The 21393-nt window shown below is 45.0% G+C and overlaps 1 protein-coding gene across 2 annotated transcripts in view; it reads right to left on the bottom strand.

Moving 5' to 3' along the window:
* TTYH3 (tweety family member 3) overlaps nt 1-21393 on the bottom strand; it is a 74837-nt gene that overhangs the window by 18592 nt on the left and 34852 nt on the right. For both annotated transcript variants that reach the window (XM_063171750.1, XM_063171751.1), the window contains exons 2-7: nt 18369-18538; nt 10401-10512; nt 9588-9808; nt 8698-8793; nt 6138-6210; nt 5739-5814 (exon numbers count right to left, since the gene is read on the bottom strand). In XM_063171750.1, the coding sequence (XP_063027820.1) occupies nt 5739-5814; nt 6138-6210; nt 8698-8793; nt 9588-9808; nt 10401-10512; nt 18369-18538 (748 nt within the window). The remainder of the gene's footprint in view (nt 1-5738; nt 5815-6137; nt 6211-8697; nt 8794-9587; nt 9809-10400; nt 10513-18368; nt 18539-21393) is intronic.

Here is a 21393-nt window from a genome sequence, read left to right as displayed (position 1 = left end):
CAAGAGGAGAAAGGCCAGAAACATCACCCCCGCTCCACTCAAAGTGAGATGGAACACAGAGAAAGTTTTGTTCAGCAGTTGGCACTATCCATCACATAAACCCAAGACAAGACATCAGTCTAGGGCAAGTCCAACTACAGTACATTGAGACATACTCATAAACTCCAGATAAGATTGTTACTGTGCTCTGCTAACAACATCATTTGTTTCCAGCTTTGAAGACGCAGCTGTGTTCCTCTTCATTCAAACCAGCCTGGTGCCCTCATGAGCCCTCTACAACATTACATCACCTGCCAGCACACACAAATTGCAAATGCCAGGCTTTCCCCTGCCATCCTCAATAATGTTATCAAGAAATGAAGCTCTGAAAGACTTGATCATCAAAAAACCTTTAGATTATTCCTCAAACATTTACAGTTCCTCTTCAGATGAATATGAGCATGCCAGCTCAGCAAAATCAAGGGTGATGTTGGCATGGTAAAGACTACAAAAGCCCTAAAACACACAAACCCTCTGCATCCCCCCCTCCACCAGCATCCTTTCCTCTGTTCTTTTTAATCTTCTGTCTGTGCCTTTCAGTAATGCATATTCCAGGCTGCACAGCTATTCTGATGATTCCCAACTCAGAAATCAGTAAAAGGCACAACCAGAAACAAGCAGGGCTGTGAAGGAAGCAGATCTGCCTGCATCCTGCCTCTGCCATGCTTGCCATCAATATTTCATGCACCTTTGGGCAAGGCAGCCTGCTGGAGAGGAGTGCTCCAGCACAGCCTGTCAGCCCCTGTGTGCTGGCAATGCAAGCTGACAGCTGTTATTTATAATTCATCAGCCTGCTCTGGGGCAGCTCTGCCAGCTGCTCCATCCCCCTCCCACTGACTCTTTCTCTGGGACAGCTCACACCTCCCCAGCCAAGCCTCTAAACAGCAATTAGCAAATTGTGGGCAGACAGGAGGGCAGCAAGAGCTGCTTTGTGCCTCTCTTTGGGCACACCACAGGAGTGACTGTCCAAGGAAAGAAAGGGCTGTTCCTGCCTGGCTCATAAATCACACACAATGGCTGTGTGAAAAAGGATTAAAACACACCTGCACTGAGAGAACAGCAACAGCCACCCACAGCATCACACATGGTGACCCAAAGGAGCTGTGATCTTGTCACCTCTTTATTTTAAACCAACAAACCACTAAAAAGTTTCTCCTAAGCTCCCACAGTGGTATCAAGTTTACATTGCCTTTTTAAGTGCAATAAATTGCATGACATACTGCTAATGCAGAGCTCTAGAAATGTTTCTTGAGGGCCTTCTGGATCGTCCCTGGTGGGCAGATTAGAGATGAGAGCTCCTGATATCATAGTTTGCAGCTTGTAAGCTCAGGATAAAGATTGCTGGTTACAAGTGAAGCAAAAAGCAGTACAGTGAAATAAATGCTTGCCTTGCTTCACCCTGGAAGGCAGGATCAGCCAGGATTCACTGTGGTAGCACTGGCTTTGCTGCTGACAAGTGTGACACTCCACATAAAACGTGCTTCCCAAAATGGCTCAGCCAGCAGGAGCAGCTTTGCCCTGCACTGAACCCAGGCTGTGCTGCTTTAAATCTACAGCTACAACAGGCAGAGAACATGATTTCAAATGATCCTGTACTGCAAAGCCTGGAAATTAAGAAGACCATGTCCCCTGCCCCAGTGCCACCAGGGAAAGAGGAAGAAGCAAGAAGCACCTTCACCTGTTTCAAACCTGGTGGAGGCTATCCTGTACATCACCAAATCTCCTATTTCTGACCAGAAAGCAGCTACACTAATCCATCCTTTGCACTTTGCTAACAGCTCCAGGCAGTTTCTTTCTATAATCATCTTTCCGGTGCATTTTCCTCTCAAGGAAAATTCCTAAAGGTTGATCTGAGCTTTGAAGCTGGCCTTTAGGCAATCTAGCTCATAGCAGAAGGGTTAGGCAGGGTCACATCTGCAGCTGCCCATGCCTGCTGTAGCTAGCAGCAATCCTCCTGACTCACCCCTGGTGCACAGGCATTGTGGGAGCAGAAGGCAAGGAAGGGAAACTACCTAAAATGCTTTTTATTTGCAGAATCTGTTTTTCCTAGAAAGGAAAGAAGAGCTTCCTACTAAAGACAGCTTCAGCTGCTAGAACAACTTACTGCTTCTGCAACCATGGAGACCTACTACTCACTTCAAAGCCCAGCCAAAATGCAAAAATGGCATTATGCACCTGCCAAAAGGCAGTTAGGTCTGGAGAGAGCAATGAGAAAAAAAGATCCTAGCTCAAAAAAAACCCCCTCACACCTAGAACAGCTTTTCCAAGCTCTTCTTCATCTCTAATGGAACATTCTCTTAGCAGGGCTCATTTTAGCCACACACCCAGATGAGGCTGTCTCTGAGGGTTCAATCACCAGAGACAGCACCTGTGGTGTCAAAGCAAGGCAGCTCTTTTGGCTGGAGCTCCTTGCCCAGGTAAGGTTCTCCACCAGGAGTTTTGTTTCCCCCAGGCACCAGTCTGACAGCAAAGGGAGGTGTCTGAACAATATTGAATTTCTCTGATGCATCCTATTCTCATATGGGTAAAAGCAAAGAGCTTGCAACTCTCCCATTTACCCTCCATTCAAAGCTTTCTGCTCATCAGGAGTCCAACAACAGCAAGCAGGAAAAGAGCTTCTCAATGCCAACATCAGCTCAGCAGGACTCTCTAGAGGCCTGCTTTGGGCAAACTCTGTCCTGCAGTGAAAGATCCCAATTCTCTGGGCTCAGATAATGGCTGTGCAGAGCCCACTGCCCCATCTGAGGCTCTGTCCTGATCTCTTCTAGAGAAACAGAGGTGCTGATGGTGTCAGTCCTTTGATTCAGCTCTGCACTTGTGAGATTGCACCAGTGGAGGCCAGTTGGGAGGGTGGGCACAGCAAGGGCCCTTCCTGCTCTCATCTGAGCAGCTCAGCCTCAGCATCCCACCTGGAGCACAGCTAAAAGGCTCCACCATCCATCCCCTGAGGTTCACAGCTCCCTCAGATGAAGGGAGTGTCTGTTCACCAAGCAGATTTCTGGGAACAGAATCTGCAGAAAGCTCTTCCTGTTGTTTAGACAGATTGGGCCTTTTTACTTAATTTTATGCAACAAGTCATCTGATAATAACATAATATCAGTGAAAAAGAATGGGACTAGAAGATGGCCTCCTGCTTTGAAAATGAACATCTTGGCTGCACCAAGTCCTTTTACTAGCAGCAGGAGTTGATTATACAGGCACTGTTCAGTTCCATTGGTTTTATCCCAGTTAATGAATATAAGGTGAGTTAGGCACATACATCAGCCTCTTCTGCAAAATTATTTAAGTATTTGCTTCTCTCAAAACCCTGCATTAAAGTTCTTTGCCTCCCTTTTCTCCCCCCATCATTTTTTACTGCAATACATTTTATCTGCAAAACAAGAACATCTCTTCTCTAGCTAAAAACATGACAGTAATATTGCACTTAATCAGATTATTCTCAGCTCCATTAATTCCGCTTAGATTTGAAAAACAGTAATTAATACATAAACAAGAATATTAACATACTAGTTGCTCAGTATTCAACTGAGCTATTTTTCTGTGAAAATTACAACCACCAGCAGCAAATATTGATGACTCAGTCCCAGTCTGAATTTCAGAGCATGGAGAGCCTTAGAATACATTGTATGTAACAACAGCAACTAAAAGTAGTGATTAAAGAGAAAAATTGACCCAGCACAACCAAACTTCAGTCCACATTGTTTATGCTCTTGGGCTTGAGATTTGGATCATTTGTCCTTGGTCCCCAGCTAGAGCAGGAATTGTTTTGTCTCCCTGCTCTGTGCAGAGAGCTCACCATCCCTCATATGAAGCCCAGACCCACACACTAAAGCAGCACAGAATCTGAAAAATAGAAAAGCTGAAACCTGAGGCATCACTGGCAGACTCAGCCCCCATGGAGGGGCCACCCTTCCAAGCCAGGCCTGTGGCAGCACCTGCTCTTCCTGCTCCTCTCCATTTCCCTCAGAGCCATTCACTGTTATTTAAGGAGCTCAAACAACTGTTCCATGGTGCTGCTGCAGGAGCAGAGCCTGTGTTCCCTGGGGCAGCCAACTGTCCCTGCTGGGGAATGCAGGAGCAGGGATGGAATGCCAGCCCTGCACTGCCTGCGAGCCTCCCAATGAGCATTGATCCTGATCAATGGAAACCCACAGGAGCCCAGCACACAAGCACAGCTGAAATGGAGAAGCAGCACAAAGGGGCCTTTCTGTGGTTCCCCAGGGTCAATCTGATTGTTACCAAACTCCAGAGCTAATCTGGGTTACCAAATTATCACAGCTCACAGCTGCCAGGAGCATCACACATTTCCCCTTGGCCTCACTGACCCACTTGGCTCTTGAAGAGCCAGGAAAGCAGCCTGGCACCTGAAGCCACATCCTTGTCACCTTCACAGCCAAAGAGGATTTTCATCTCATGCTAAACACTCATTCTCTTCCCTCACTACATTTCTTTGTTGCCAAGAGAGCTGCCTGGCTCTACCCTTCCCACAAAATCAATAAATAAGGCACTCCAAAAATAAGTTGTAGGGTTGTAAGATCAACCTGTACATATCCTTTTATACTACATTCTGCCTCCAGACATTTATGTTTTTTACTGTTTCCAATGCCTGAATCCTCAGCCATAGCTCCATACCTAATTTCCTACCAGCTGCACATTAAGAGACAGCATTTGGCTGAGCACAGACCCTCTCCACACACAGCAAAAGTTCTCTGGTTCCACCAAATAAGAACCAGAAAAAAACAAGTCACTCCTTTCACAAATCAGTGTCTTTTCCTATTTGTGTTTTATCATACACAGAACTACATAAAGGAACTACTGGAGAAGAGAAGACAGGGGAAAAAAAAGTTAACTTTGTAAACTAAGCAGCCAACTCAGTCCTAAAAATACTTTTTCTTTTCAGCACTCAGTGTATCTCTGCTGGCAGGCACCCAATCACCTTTTTGTTAAGCCATGGTTCTGAATGCCATCTTTGCCCCACTGAGGTTCAAATTGGAGGCACCTCTCGCCTCAGCAACCACTTCAGTCTAAATTAGGAGCAACAAGCCCCAAATACATCAGTGCTTCAGCTGGAAGCCTCTGAGGTGCAGGCACATGCTTCAAGTGGAACAGGATACACATAGAAGTCAAAATACTGCATTTATAATGGAAAGGGAAATTCAGACTTCTTTGTGGCTGTTTCCATTCACTTACCCTTCAAAGAGGCTACTATTTACAGGCATCATTAAGAGAAAAAAATTATATATAAACTGTTGATAACAGATATAAAAATAGCAATGGCTAGATTCAGGAATACAGACCTGAGAGCAAGTTTTTTTGAGTTATCATTTTTAAAAATGATAACTCAAACTGCACACTGCTACTGCCACAGTTCTGTCACTTAGAGAGAAGAGCAAGCCTCAAGAGTGCTGCATTTAAAGCAAAATAATCCACTAATCCGGGGACTTCTATTATTCCATTTTATCAGTTATTTCCACCTAAAGGTGAAGGCAGGAGAAAGGTTCTGAAGGTGGTTCTGATGCATACATGCACACTTCTGACCAGAATGCTGTTTTTTCCATAAATGAGCTCCACAAATTTAGTTTCCCACTGTATGCCAGCTGCTCTGTTTCAAACACAGCCTAAAATTCTCAGTCACTGCCATGCTCCTGTGTGACAGCTGGAGCTGCAGAACCCCATGCCAGAGCCATCCCAGCACTCACCAGTACTGAGCACTGCATTCTCTTCAACCACTTTGGAGACATAAGCATCAGGGTTGATACAGAAGTCACTGGAGCCCTGGAGAGATGGAAGACAAAAGGAATATCAAACACATCAGCATCAAATAGCAGTTGGGCCAGGTTAACATCAGGGAATTTTCTGTTCTAGGGGGTTTTCAGGTGCTGAGGTCTCTCATCCCCAGCAGCACTGCTTTACACAACCACAGCAGTGCTGGACTCACACCATGGAGAAGGAGCAGCTCTGCACTTCTCCCAGATGGAAATGGCTAGGACAGTTACTTAGATCAGGAGATGCTGTAAAACAGGCACTGCACAACATTAATCTGGTGTCTGCTAAACCTGCAGCAAAGGGTGACTGGGATTTGGATGTCAGCCACTCACCACAGCAACAGCCAGCTCCAGGCCCAGGGATCCCCAGCTGACAATCAGGGCAAACACCCCAAGCAAGCACACCCTGTGGGAGACAGACAGATGGCAGATGTAGCAGCTCTGATTTCAAGCAGTTCTTTTCACAAGATGTATTATTTGGAGTCCAAAGAAATTACCAAACCCAAGAAATGATCACCCACTGACTGTATGTTCACATAAACAATCCGATTTTAGATGTCATGGACAGCAGCACCCAGAGCTGCTCATATCCAGCTGTTGGTTACTGCATTACCTGCCCTAGAGCTGCAGGGGAAGGGAGAAGTAGGCAAGGGAGAAGTATTTCCCTGCTTCTAGCAAGGAAACCAAAGGCACAAAGCCTCAGAGGGGGCTGCAGGGGAGGCAGATTGGCAGGAGGTTCACTACAGTCCCATCATTTCACTGTTCCCATTCTAGACTTCATTTTCCAGGTCCAAAGTTACCCAAAGAAATATATGCTAAATAGAGAAAACCCCACAAAGCCATACTGATGCAAAACTGGAGAAATCTCTCCTGTGCCTGCAATAAATGAGGTTGTTTGGTGTAAGCACCACATGGCTACAGATGGAGGGAGGGAACACAGCCCCTGTTAGGACACCTTGGCTCCAGGCTGGTGCACCTGAACAGCACCAAGCATCCCACACAGCTCCAGGAGAGAAAGTCACCTGCAGGCAAACAGCTTGGAGCTGCAGTTCAGGTGCCCCCCACTGCCATGTGAGTCCATCTCTGCAGATTTGAAGCTCTGTTCTGACAGCTGGACCTCATTAGTGACAGAAATCCAGGGATGTGTCTGCTGCCAAGCAGCCACAAGGCACAGGGATGGCAGAGCAGTGCTCTCAGTGACATTCAGGAGCACACACTCATGGAAAAGGCTTTTGCACTTCCCAACCAGCACATTAGCTCTTCACCCTTGCTGTCAGTATGAATGGTAGAGATATTTATGGCTATAATGCTCCTCAACTCCCTCAGGTACAGGGCTGCAGACTAATAAGCAGTTTCATTTTATCTCTATCTTCAAAGTAAAGAGACACTGGCTTGCTCTCTTAGGGATGCTTTTTCCCTCAAGCTTTGAAACATAAGTAGATCCCTTCCCACCCACACCCTGAACAATACAAAAACCTGTTCATAACCAAGACATTCTTTATTCAAACCTAGGACAACCGTCTCTGGGAGGAAGGGACATCTTTTTTCTGCTACATTTGTCTCACTGAATACTAGAGCTTTAAAAAAGTAAACCTATGGGTCTCCATTAAAAATAAATAAATAAACAAACTATCCCTCAGTTTACTAACTTATTTTAATTCCAAATAATCCCTGTTCTGTGAATGGATCTATGCCTCATCTTGCAGAAGTAAGGGAGTTTCACCAGACTGACATCTGTGCTGCACTCTGAAATGAGACACTAAAGACTTTGCTATGCCTTTTCCAAATGGATGCAAAAATTATCAGCCATGGATCAGCAAGGTTCTGTGGGTTTATGACATAAGGACAACACAGCTTGGTGCCTCCAGCTGAGCATGTTAATCAATAAGACACATTTGTTGTTTTACTTTAAATGAAGATGACTGGGTCAGCAACTGATTGCTTGGCTAAAAGATCTAAAACTGGCATTTCACCATCTTGCCTGGCTGTGATACACTTGTTTCTTTATGCCATGTGCTCCCTTTAGGGAATGCCTTAATATGAACTTCTGGCTAACAGGGAATGAGATTCTAATTTAAGCCCTGGGTCTGCCATCTGTGCATCCACTTGGACTTTTGTCTGTATAACCTGCCAGGTATGAAATCATCTGGTGAAGAATAAATCTGGATCCATGTTCCAATTATTAATGGCACCACCACGAACCAGGAGAAACCCTTGGCCATGTCAGTAATCAAACTGTCACTGTGTTTATGATACCAGGCTCTTTGCCAAATGTGCCAAGCTACAAGAAAAGGAGAGGAAGAGTTTTTTCCTGTAATGGGGCATTTTCAGTGCTTTTGAACAACAGACATGCATTAACATTGCAGTGCCATGGCAACAAGACTCCTTCTCATCACTGTGCAAACCATGGCTTGTTCTCAGTTTAATGTTTCCTCAGGTGTGACAGCCCCAGGTAACAAGAGCAGACAGAGACACAGAAGGCACTGCTGCAGGTTGTGTAGGCACATGCAATGCTTATCATCAATTAACAAATGCCTTCCCAACTGCAGAGAATTAAGGGGGGATTTTCAAAGCCTGTCATTTTAAGGAAGGATGTTCACATTATTATCTCCCAGCAAATGGAGGCTTTCAAGGCCACCCAGTGGAAAGCAGACAGCCTGGATGGGCTCCTCACCTGTGATTTTATAGCTCAAGAACCTTCCTGTGAACATCTCCTGTGTGAAGCCCTATTTCCACACAGCTACACTCTACAATGTCTCTCTACTCAGAGGAAATGTAAGATGCTCAGTTTCAGAAGTCCTTGATATCAGCTGACAACAGGTAGAGGTTCCCACTAGCAGACACTGGCTTTCAGCTGACTTTCCTTGTGCCCTGTCCCCAGATCAAGACTTACCCCATAAGAATGGCCCTGGAGTTTCTAATGAGCCCAAAGAGCACCAGCAAACATATCAGGACATTGAACAGGAGCAGGCCCAGGTATCCCAGCCACCTGCAGCAAACAAAAACACAGTCTGCAAAGGAAAACTGCAAAATACACAGATCAAGAAGCTGTTGTGACTTCTGGGGAAAACACAGTCCTTCTCTTCCCCAAAACCACCTCCAAAGATTAATCTTCAGAGAGCTCTGGGTATTTGTGGGATTGGAAGTTGAGAGAGGTAAAAGCATTTACACAACACACTCAGCACAAACAGTTGTTGAGAAATGTCACTGATAGTGTTTTCTAGTGTGATGTTAAATGCACTGGTCATCATCAGAGGAAGAAAAGGCATTGCAGCTTCTTGAACTTCCTAGATATTTGTCAGGAAATGTTTCAATTATTTATTCCACATGTTTGGATAGAGATTTTCTTTTGTGGGATACAACTGATGCAATATCTTATTTAATATGTTTAATAAAAAGGAATGTTAGGCTGTGGAATTAACTTACAGAACTAGTGCCATTTTCTACTCTATTTAATGCATTCCTTATGCATTTATTAGGACAGAGAAGAACCTATACCTGGGGCTGTTTTTTTCCCCAGTGCTAGAACACAAACTACAGATTTTGTATGTTGGGAATAAACTTATCATCAGTTGGTAATAAAGACACTTAAGGAAAAAAAGCTGTGCGTTTTGATTTAAACTGAACGCAGTCCGGCTGTAAGAAACAAATCAGCTCTGTAGGCCAAGAGCACCTGCAGCAATAAACAGAGCCTTTGGCTCAGCCACCCAGAACATGCACATAATTTTTGCAAAACAGGCCAAAGCAGATGTTACAACCACTACAGTGCAGCATGCTACACACCTGTACCAGTCATAGAGGTCAATCTGAATTGCCAGCTCCTCCAGAGACAGCTCGTCATTCTTCCAGAAGGGGATCTCAGTTGTTTGCCTGACCAGATTATCCAAGAGACTTTGCAGTTTCTGGACAATTTGCAGGTAGTCTGTCTGCTTCTTGAACATCTCCTCCAGGACGAGCAAGTTTGGTTCCACTGTTTGGTTCAGGGCCACTGCAGTGTCCAGTACCTACAACAAATTTAAAAAACAAAAATTACAGTACAGGAAGCCAAGGAAATAAAAGGGAATTCATTCTTCCTAGCAAGTCATGGACAGCTTCCAGATTACCAGCCCTCTGTCTTAAGAGGCTCAGACTGCTTACCCCTCAAAAGCAACTTAAAAGCATCTCTAAGGGAGATTGTTTGCAGTGATGGTACCTCAGCTGAGCCTTACCACACGCACACATTCTACATCAGGGCTGCAGTATGATACCATGAGATTAGAGACAGCACAGGAACAACCAGTGGTACTCAAATGCTACATTTTATTAAGATTTGTCTGCTTTGGCCTGCCCTCTCTCCTGGGTGTGGAGGAGAGAGCTGATCACAAGCTGTTTTTCAGCCTAGCAAAGAGAAGACTTCACTCCACAAGCCGCGTTCGCTTGGTTATTTTTAGACGAGCGGAAGAAATCACCCCGCCACTAATGGAAATTTTAGCACAAACTCCGAGCCCAGATACTGAGAGAAAACAGGAAGAGACTCAGGCACAGCCAGATTCAGGAGGAGAGGTGCTGAGTGAGGCTGGTCCTTGCTCCAGGCCCGTTTTTGGGGTGCTCACTCACCCTGTCCTGCACGCCGGCCACGGTGCGGTTGGCGTGGCGCAGCGAGTACGTCAGCCGGTGGATGCCGTCGCTGGTCTCCCCATTCCCGTAGAATCCCACAGCAATTCCAGCACTGCAGAGGAAGAAAAGCACCAAAGGGCAGAGGTAAAGCTGAAAGGCAAGTGGGTAACACAGGGCTGATGGCTGCAGAGTCACCTCCCACCAAAGGAAGGCGCTCCCTCCCGCAGGGAGCTGCGGTCGCGCTGTTGCTCAGTTTGCACCTGTGAATATTCACAGCCAGCAGCTCTCCATGCAGCACCCACAGGGCCAAGAGCAGAACATAACAAGCATATTTCATTTATGGTAAAATAATTAAAATCTGTTAGATTGCTGTTTGGGAGCTCAGAACCAGAAATCCAGCCAGTGGCTCCTGTGAGAGCTGCCATTGCTGTGCTAGATGCCTTCTCTGGACATGAAATTTTGTTACACTTTTTTAAAGCAGGACACAAAGAGCTTGCTTTGACTGCTTGCCCATGGTGGTGGTTCCTCCAGATACATTTTCCATGCCCTCTTCTCTACCCTGTGAAATATCTATGAACATTATCTTGATTTATCTTCCCATTAGAAACATTTGTGTCACACTGATTTAGAGTACTGGGAAGGGAGGCATAATAACTTACTGGGACAAAAGGCTTATTTATTTTTAAAGCAAGCAAATTTCAAGCTTGCAGACACAATTCAACTCCAGCTGCTTAGCAAATTACCACCTATCAGCTGATTTTCTATAAGTGTCCACACATATCAGTCTGCCCCAATTATGAAGTAAACCATATTAGCTTAAGCCTCACTTAAAGGAGGAAGATCCTGTAAATGAGTTGCAACCAGAGAATTATCTCATGCAAGTCAGCAATACCTCTTCTATGAAGAGATCACTGCAGGAACTCACAGTTCCTCTGCCCAAGCTCATATTTCCTAATAATAGAGGAGGAAAGAACTTGTGAAGGGATCACTCAGGGCAAACAAACCTTACCAAGACACAGTTTTTCTGTTCCCATGTTATATTTAGCTTGAGAGCACCCGGGACCTTTTCTAGGAAGGTTCTCAAGACACCAAGGTTGTGTTTGTGGCAGTGCAGAGGAAGGAGGAGGTGATGATCCTGTTGTAAATCTAAACTCATTCTGGATGAAACATTTAGTTCCTCCACAACACCTCTGTGTACTGCTCCTGCTCTTGCTCCTCTCCTGCAGGAAGACACATCCATTCCTGGGTTCTGCTTCAAAAGAGTGAGCAGAGCAATGCAGTTCACCTGGTCACATTTCTCCTTGTATGTGACAAGAAATAGAAGCAAAGTTCATGAGCTGGAAGCAGATCCACCAGGAAAATCTGTGTCAGCCTCATGCTTTTTCCAGCAATTGAATCTCCATAAATTATAGAGAGCTTGGCCCATAAAAACCAAGGAGTCTTCTAAGGACAAGGGGCAGCCTTCATAAACAGAAAGAGAGGCAACAAGACTCCTTCTATGTAACTGTGTGACTAAATATTCAGCATTAATAAAAGAAATGGGCCTCTTTCTTCAGGAACACCACTCCTCAAACATTTTCCTAATGCAAATTATGCTGATAACTCAAGAGAGAAAAGCCCTCTGCATTCCTCTGGTTGCAGCTATTATCAGAGCTTGATAACACATGCCTGGGGTGCACGGGGGTGGAAGGGATAAAAAAGACACACTCTCCCCTCCCCCTGAAGCACAGAGATTACAAATGCAGAGCTATGCCCAGGATAAGGCAACTCAGCACCCCATCACAGAAATTACAAAACCATGGCTTGGATTTCTCCTTGTCTTATCAGAGCAAAGAAATTCACACAGACCTTTTCAGCCTCCTGAGCTGCAGAAAACCTTAGCAGTTGTTTCCACCATAGGCACCAAATAAGCTCCAGAACATTCTGGACATTGAATAGGCAGATCTGACCCCTTTAATTAGCGAGCAATTTCTATTCAGCCTGTTTACAGCTACTAGAAGCCTATTCTTTCAGCAAAGACTTGGTAAGTGCCCAAAATCTGCTGCTTGACTCTCAGTATTCCCAGCACAGCAGCACAGTTTTGGTGGGAAAGACTCAGAAACAGCACTCTGAAATAGCAGCAGAATCCTTGGGGATGCTGCAGAGAGCAGCCAGGTCGCTCACAGGTACCAGGATGAAGTGCTGGCAATACAAACAAGTGACTTTTCCATAGGTTTCCCATCCTGCCCAGTAAAAACCACAGCTCCCACTGCCCTGCCCCTCCAGGCACAGCCACTGCTCCTGAAAGCAAACCCCACAGCACAACAATTGGGATAAAAGCCATTCAATCCAATAATAAACTCCTCTAGACATGAGACTCACACATTCACTGCAAATTACACATGAAGTGTTAATTATTCCATCCCTGCCCTGCAAAAGCCAGCTCTGCACTCCCACCCTGAGCTGGCAAGGACCACTTACACAGCCAGTCCTTCCCCCAGGAGCAGTTTTATGGCTTTTCCCCTTCCTATCAGGGTAGAGAGGGAAGGAACCCATCCCACAAATCTGGGCTGGGGGCAGAGCTGAAGGGCAGCCAGGGGGGAACTGCTGCTGCTGAGCTGTGTTTGCATTTGGCTTCATCTAAATCCAATAGTTGTTTCAAATCCCTGCCCACACACACTGATATGAGTTGCTATTGTTTAAAGCAGATTTAAGGATTTACACTAGTTTTTAACTACCTTTTATATGATTAAAGGGAAACAGAGGGGCTCCTTCTATTTAAGAGCATTCTTTTAAAATAAAAATAGATCAACTCATCTTAACCCAGCAGCATAAGTCCTTGAGGTCATGATAAATCACAAGGCTTCTTGCACGAACCCTGGGAGGCACAGTGGCCTAAGATAGAGCAGATCCATCTCCCAGCACAGGAGGACAAAATCATCACCCAATGGAGGCATTTCTGTCACACAGCCTGGATGCAAGGACAGCATTCCTGAATGACACAGCTCTTCTCTACCCTGGCACCCTCTAGGAGAGACTCCAACACATTTTCAGTGCTTCCATAGGAAAGTCATGGCTATTTCTGCCAGTCTTGCTTCTGTTGCACTCCCCTTTGAGTGCACACACCCCTCTCTCCTCCCAAATCCCTATTGTCCAATCCTCAATTCCTCCTCCCAAATCCAAACTGTCCCATCCTCAATTCCTCCTCCCAAATCCAAACTGTCCAATCCTCAATTCCTCCTCCCAAACCTACCTTGGTCAGTCTCCCGTCACTTTCACTACCCCCAGCTCTCCTCTGCTTTCCTTCTCACCCATATTTTTGAATAAAATCTTTAAAAATCAATCTATCACAGTCTTACAGCCCATATAAAAAGTTGCTCCTGCTATTCAACACTGTACTTTAAAAGCCACTTGGCTACTCAATAGTTTTAGTAAGTTTTAAGAAACCCACTTATTTAAGTCAAGAAAATTGCACTTTGAGCTTAAAGCCATCACCACCAGTGCACAAACACCCACTGGGGACACAGAAGTCCACAAGCTCTTCCAAGAGCTGTACAAGTGAGATGGAAGAGGTGCACACCAGGATTTCTGTCTTTTCCTACAGATACCACAGTGGGATCTGAACTCCTGCAGGCTATACACACACTGCAGAATCACTTTTCAGCAAGACTCCAGAAATTCAAGTCTGGAGAGCAGCTTTCCCTTTGTTTGTGTGCAAGAATCACCTGCACTTCGGAAACCTAGCTGAAGAACCAGAAAAAATAAAGGAAGTGTAATTCTGAATTTGCTTACAATGTGACCTGCAAAAACCAAAAAAATGTTTTCTGCATTTATACATGTTGAACATCAGAGCATTAATGTGACACAGAGAGGATCTCTGTGCTTTCTATGATGAGATGCTCCTGCTGTGATACTCACACACACACTGTGACCCTTGGGTACCCAGACAGCAGTCTGCAAAGATGAGCACTAGCCATTCACATCACATCCTTAGAAATGAATAATCTAACTACACCAAGTCATCTTTAATTACAGGAACTTCATAAGAAGAGCCCTTTTTAGACTGCGGGTTCTCAGGAGGAATGTTAATTTGTCTGCCTAATTACCACCTTGCACTTTCACACCAGGGGAAAGTGCTATTACTGGCACTTGATAAAACAAGTTTTTACCATTTATTTGCACCCATTTCTTCCTGATGCCCTCTCCACAAAGCTTCCTCCCCACCTCTGGAGCTGAGGTCCCTTCTGGGATAATCAGGGTCACCTATGCAGTGGGTGAGATGGTTTATAGGACAACTCCCCATACACAGAAACCAATCAAAATTGGTGAAGACTAGAACTGAAGCATTAATGGAAAAATCCAGGCTAAGCATTCCTGCAGCTTTGTGGCTAGAGCAAATGGGAAGACTCAATAGAGACATTTTGTTGGAAGCTCCTGTTCACCAGTTCTGCCTCAGAATGCTGGCTCAGCATTCTCCCTGCTGTGAGTGATTAGGAAACAGCCAAGCACACAGCAGCACTCACAGCTCAAACAGCCCCCTGGCACTGAGGGAACCCAGAGAAACATGTTCCAGGCACAGCTGGACTCACCAGAGTTAACAGCTCTCAGCTAGGAGGACAAGAGTCCCCTTCCAAGTGCTCAGAGAGAGCAAATCTGCTGCTGGTTGGAACCTCTCACTGCCTCAGCACCCAACCAGAGGCACAGAACTGCCTCCCAGGGCAGGCAGAGGGTCAGAACAGCCTCAGAGGGTCAGAACAGCCTCACACCCCATCATAACAGCTGCTCTGGCTCTTCTGGTGTGTATGACACAGCAGGGATAGGACAGGATCTATCCAGTGGGCTAATCTTTAATCAGTGCTAGCAGGAAGTCCCAGGTGGATTCCAGCAGCTGGAGTGGGATTGTTGGGAGCTGTATGTGCATTCCCAGCACAGACTGAGCTCAGAGCATCAACAGACACTGCTCTGGGGGCACTGTGGCATCCAGCTGCTGCAGAGAGGCAGAAAACCAACCTCAGCCCTGCAGGAGAGCAGCAGCACCTCCCTCGCCATGGTGGTACCAACCTGCTCTTGCTCAAGCAAGCTGATTTCAGAGAGGAAATTAAGCAGCTAATTTAAAAAGTCAAGAAAAATGATCATCCAATATCACTGTATGTTCAGATAGAACCTTGTGTTATGAACCTTAGTTTTATATGGTTCTGCATTTAATACTTGCAGAAACAAATTGTACACCAAGGATGGGAACAAGTGGCTCAGATTTTGGGGAAGCCTAAGCAGCTTTCCAGCTTGTGGATTTGACAGAGTCACATCGAGTTTAGCAGAATTTATATGCTGCCCTTCCAATGTTAAATTATCTCACAGATGCTCTGGAGAAGTGCAGAATACCTCCTTCTCACCCTTTCCACAACCAAAAACAAACACAGCTACCACAGGGCAGCAGCTGCCTGGGTCACATTTGCTGCATAACAATGGCTAACAAGGGCCTGTAGCAGCAGCACAACTATAAATAGCATCAGCAGAGCTTCTGTAAGAAAGGGTTAGGACCACAGTGGATTGGAATGGATGCAGCCCATCACTAAAATAAAGGTGAATAAGGCTGAGATTTCTTCTTTACAAGCAGTTCTGTGGTTTGCCTTTCCACCCCAGGCACCTACTGGCAAGCAGCAGAGCATGGAAGAGCTCCTTGCAGCAATCCTGGCTGGTACACAAGGTCTCCTCCTCAGCCCTCAGCCCCTGCTTCTGCAGGCAAATCTACCCCCAGCTGCTGAACTCACCACAGAATGTCTGCTCTCCTCTGTCTATTCCAACACTGCAAGGCTTGCTGTTCTCTGCAGTGCCTCAAGAGAGCAAACAAAAATTCACTCTGGCTCCTGAGCAGCTGAGCCTGGCCTTCAGGGAACCCCTCACCTGCACAGGGATACACAGCACACCCAGCACCCATCAGCAGCCCAGTGCCAAAACAGAGCCACAAGGCCCTGCCAAATGCAATCATCTCATTGCTCCCTCGCCCCTCTGACCAGGGGGAAGCTCCCAGACCTGCCTGACCCACAGAGGGGCAGCTGAGACCACCTGGAGCCTTGGGCAAGAGAAGATGATGCTTGGAATTCAAAAGAAAAGCAAATGGGAAAGTGTTTGATACAGGGCACACATCCAGAGGATTCATTCTGCCCAAACCAAAACAAAATCAGAGGCTCCTTCCTTCCATATCTGCAAACACATCCCTGCTTTCGATGCCTTATCATCCAATTTTTAGGAAATCATCTCCTTTTAAATTCTTCTGCACCTATTCTCCACTAATTACTGATTTTTTTTCCCTTGGTTTTCAGCAATCTTTCTTTCCACCTCACCTCCAAAAGCTTCTATTGCTCACTCATAACACCAAACTCTGCTGGCCCTGGCACCATTACCAGCAGCCCCTGGAGATGGAACATAAATGCAGATAACAAAATGCAGTAGTGTCCTACACAGGCTACAAAACCTGAACATTCCCTCCACATAAACACCAATCCTTCCAAACCCAAAAGAATCAGCTGTGACTCTTTCTTCCTAATCTACTATCCCACACATAGTGATTCTTTCTGGACACCAAGTTCTGAGAAAATCTGCATTTAGAGCTGATAAATATTTCAGCTGTATCCATCCTGTTTAAGTGATAAGCTCCCAAGGACAGAGGGTCCTTGATTTATCACTTGAAAAGTATCAAAGAGCAGGACATTAACTATTCCTTTTCACATTGCTCAAACCACCAGGCAGCTCTGCAAGCAGCAGAAAGGAAGGAAATATATTACAGACATTTAAAAACATACATACATCAAATGAAAGAAAGAGGGATTATTGCCAAAATTCACCAAGTACAGGCAGAGCATTTTGATGCCTTGTGAATGCTGACCTAGAATGTAGGAATGTGCTTCTTGTTTACAGAGTGACAAAACTATCCTTTGTCTCCTTAAAAAGGCAAAAAAGCCCAGAAGTTTCTCTTTTTGATTAGGCAAAAAGACACTTCATAGGACCTAAGGGACTTTACCTCAAACTTAAGGATAGCCAATTAGATAGAAGGTAAAATGTCTTGCTTGAGCAATTTACTAGAAAAAGAAGAGAACTGAGGTTTTCCCAGGCAAGCCTCAAATTTCTGGCTATATATGATTAGAACATAGAGGTAGGTTAACACCATTTTGACACAACAACAATAACTAACAGAACTTTTTCACTAGAACACAGGCTTGATGGAGTTAAAGAATAAACTAGGGATTTATTAAAAGGATATCCTCAATGGATCCACTTTGGGCAGTATAAGAGCCCAGCCAGGGCTACACCCAAGATGAACCAAAATGGTCACAAAATCAATGACAAGTTGTCATTGTTAGGTCAGATGTGACACATACATACGTGATTAGGGTCTAAGAAAAAAAGATTTTTATTCTGCGTGTTCTCCAGCTTATATACTCTTAACAAAGCGTGATCTTAAGTCATTAACTACATCACAATAACTTATTATATTCATTGGTGCAAAGCTATCTTTTCTAATCTGTTTCCATGCTGATGGCCTTGTCTTCTTCCTTGCTATGGATACACTCAAAAATCATCAATTGTTATTTCTTCTATTAACTTAACTTTGCTTGCAGGCCAGCTGTGAAGCCCCTCCATAACTGCTCATGGGGTCTCTCACTTTTATAAGACCCGCTCCATTTGCATATTGGAATTAATTGTCCAATTATAGCTTTAGGTTATCAAGTCCCATCTTTCTTGTTTTTCTCTCTTTAGTTCATGTTGTTTGTGCTCTCGGGCCTGAGATTTGGATCAGCTGTCCTTGGTCCCCAGCTAGAGAAGGAATTGTTCTGTCTCCCTGCTCTGTGCAGAGAGCATCCCCTTAACACAAACCCCAGACCCCACATTACAGCAGCAAAGAACCTGAAAAACATCAAAGCTAAACCCTGAGGCATTATTTGGAGCGTGAGGCCGTGTTCAGGACACCGGGGACGGGGATGGCCGTACCTGCAGACGAGGGTGGCGATGATGACGCACCAGGCCGTGCAGCAGCAGTCAGCATTGAGGTGCTCCTCGCTCTTGCGGTGGCGGCAGCACAGCCAGAAGGAGTAGAAGAGGAGGAAGAGCAGGTCCAGAGCCAGGCAGGACAGAGCAATGCCACCCAACAGCAGCAGGGCCTGCAGGGACAGACATGGGGGTCACACTGGGCCATGGCAGGGCAGGCCAGCCAGGGACATCCCTGCAGTGTTTGTAGGGATCCCCGTGGCAGGGAGAAAGGATGAGGGGGACTCCAGCTTATTAGAAGGTTAATTAATTACTTTATTATACTGTATTATTCTATAATATGTTACATTACATCTAAACTGAATCTGCCAAGCACTGAACTGCACTCATCTCGTGACTCACAGCCCACAGTCCTGACACACACACACACACACACACACACACACATTTAGGCCTCATAGGCCAAGGAAACAAAACACCATCACTTTCAGTAAATAATCTCCATATTGCATTCTACTTTTGCACAAACACACACACAGCAAATGACAAGAATTGTTTTTCCTTTCTCTGAGGTTCAGAGAATGTGAATCCCAGAAATATTCTTGGGAAGGATTGTGCCTTGCTTTTCTCTGTGAGAGAAATGTGGAGACACATACCTACCAAGGCATACCTTGCCAACAAATCATTTTGTGTGCTTGGCACGTTGTTAAATTATAAAGAGGTGATTTTTTTGTCCCACTTGCTCCCCTCTGTCCATCCCACTCAACAAAACCATGTTCTGTACCTCAGCAGTGAATAGCTGAGCCATTTTTTCTGTCTCAATCTGCAAACAGCCTAAGTTAATCAGAGGGTTTCCTCTTTACTACTGATCACAGGTCAGCAGATTTACAGAACAAAAATAATAATGAAAAAAAAATAGTGCAACCAGCTGCCTCTATCTGTACATTTTTTTAATCTTCATGAATAAATATGCAGGCTTATTCATTAGAAATCCAAGTGCATGAGTGGGTTTGAAAGGGGGTGGAATTTATTATACATGCATGAGATTAATTTTTTTTTTAAAAGTCAATCCCCATGCAATGCTTCTGTTCAAGGTAGACCTAGAATAAATACTAAACCCCTCCATATACTATCCACATATATAGGTACAACAAACTTGGATGCTACAGACACACTTGCAGCAGTCACAAGTTGAGTTAGTGTGAATAATACCTATTTCTAGTCATGTTCCTGGGAGGAAAGGGAAGTTGTAAGTGCTTAACTCCCACCCAATTTATTTTTATTTGAAAAATCCTGCCTAAAATCCCAAAATGCAAACCAATTCTGTTAAATAAAATAAAGTTTAAAATAATAAATCCATTCCAACACCATATCTAGCCACATTTTCCCACCTGCATGAATCAAGCAAAAGAATGCAATTTTACCCATAAGTTTTTTTTGATAAATCCTTGTTACTGGTGACAAATGCCAACTTACTAGAAATTATTTAAATATCTGGAAAGAGCCCAAGTCACTTACTGCTGCCCCAATATTGGGAATTCAGACATAGATCTGTATCAGCTAACTTAGAACAAAGGCTTGGGTTTTCAAACCAGTATCTCTTTTCCTCCCCATGCAGAAATTCTTTAAATAACATTGATATGCTTCCTCCTGATTGAAACAATAACTTCCTTCTGATCAAAAGGAATACAACAAAGAATGCTGAGATTAAAGCAAAGAACTTTCACAACTGGTGTGACTGTTTCTAACGGGGTCTGGTAGGAACTTGCTCTTTGTAGGCTTTTCTTTCCCCTTTTTCCCCTGCTCTGCTCCATAGGTACTCCATGCTGGGTGATTATCCTGGCAAACAAGGCACACAGGGTCCAAGAAACATCAGGCACATAAAATGAGGTGCACACCAACTAAACCCAAGTGCTGCACCACAGATACTCCCCATAGCCCCTTGCTCTTGGCTTTCTCAGCTTTACAAACCCTCTCATCATTTACAAACCCTCTCCCATCTTTTACAAACCCTCTTGGCCTTCCCACCCTTTACAAACCCATCCTTACAAGCCCTCCCCATGCCCGCCAAGCTCCCTGGGCTGGGGGGAGCTCCCAGGTGCTGCTTTCCCAAACCCAGGAGCAGGAGCGCAGCCCTGCTGTGCAAAGTGAGCTCTGGGACCTCTCCCAGCCGGGAGTGGGGGTGGGAGGAAGGGAACAAGCCCAATCCCCCTTTCCCATGCTTTCTCCAGATGGTGGGAGCTCTGCTGGAGCTGCTGAGCAGAAAGGGGCCTCTGAGAGGGGAGCTGCACTCCGAGCCCTGCATTCCCCCACTTCTGCAGCCTTGCCACAAACGAGCACTCCATGCTAATTTAACTAACACACTTGGCATACCAAAGCTCCTCAGGGGTATTCTTTATTTTTTAAACATGTCAGGCTGCTGTAAGGCAAAGCTTTCCTGCCCCGCTCGCCTGCATTTCTTTCTTCACACCCTCAACCCTCCTGCACAGGCTAAAAGGCATTAGTGCTGGGAAGACAAGCTCAGCTGAAAACATCCTCCCAGCAACACTTCTATCAGCAAAAAATCCACACTGCAGCTCCAGATGTAAGGGAACCGCCCCCATTGAAAGGAAATAAAAGGAAATACTTTTTAAAAATTCTTAAAAAAAGGAAAAATGGATATTAGACTGCCAAACAGCAAGCAACCTGAAGTCCTTGCTTTGAAGGGACACTTAATACATGCTTTAAATTTGCATCTGGCCAAAAGGACTTGGCTGGCCACTATACCACAATCTGCATTCAATTTTCCAGAGAATATTTGTTTTCCATTAATGGATATGTGCCATGACAAGTGAAATCATCCAGCAGAGCAGTTATTAATCTTTCTGACTGATGAGTCAGTTTAGGACCCAGGAACTGGCAGGCAGTGAAAGCCTGGTCACAACCAAAGATATTCCTCTGCCTGCTTGTCAGGATTAAATGACAGTATTTAAAAAAGGGGGGTTGAGGCTGGATAAACCCTTAGACACTCTATCCTGCACCAGTAAAT

This window comes from Melospiza melodia, chromosome 18 (assembly GCF_035770615.1).
Source record: "Melospiza melodia melodia isolate bMelMel2 chromosome 18, bMelMel2.pri, whole genome shotgun sequence".
NCBI classification, from domain to species: Eukaryota; Metazoa; Chordata; class Aves; order Passeriformes; family Passerellidae; genus Melospiza; species Melospiza melodia.
Note: the sequence above shows the minus strand (reverse complement) of the source record. Positions and strands in the feature narration are given on the sequence as shown.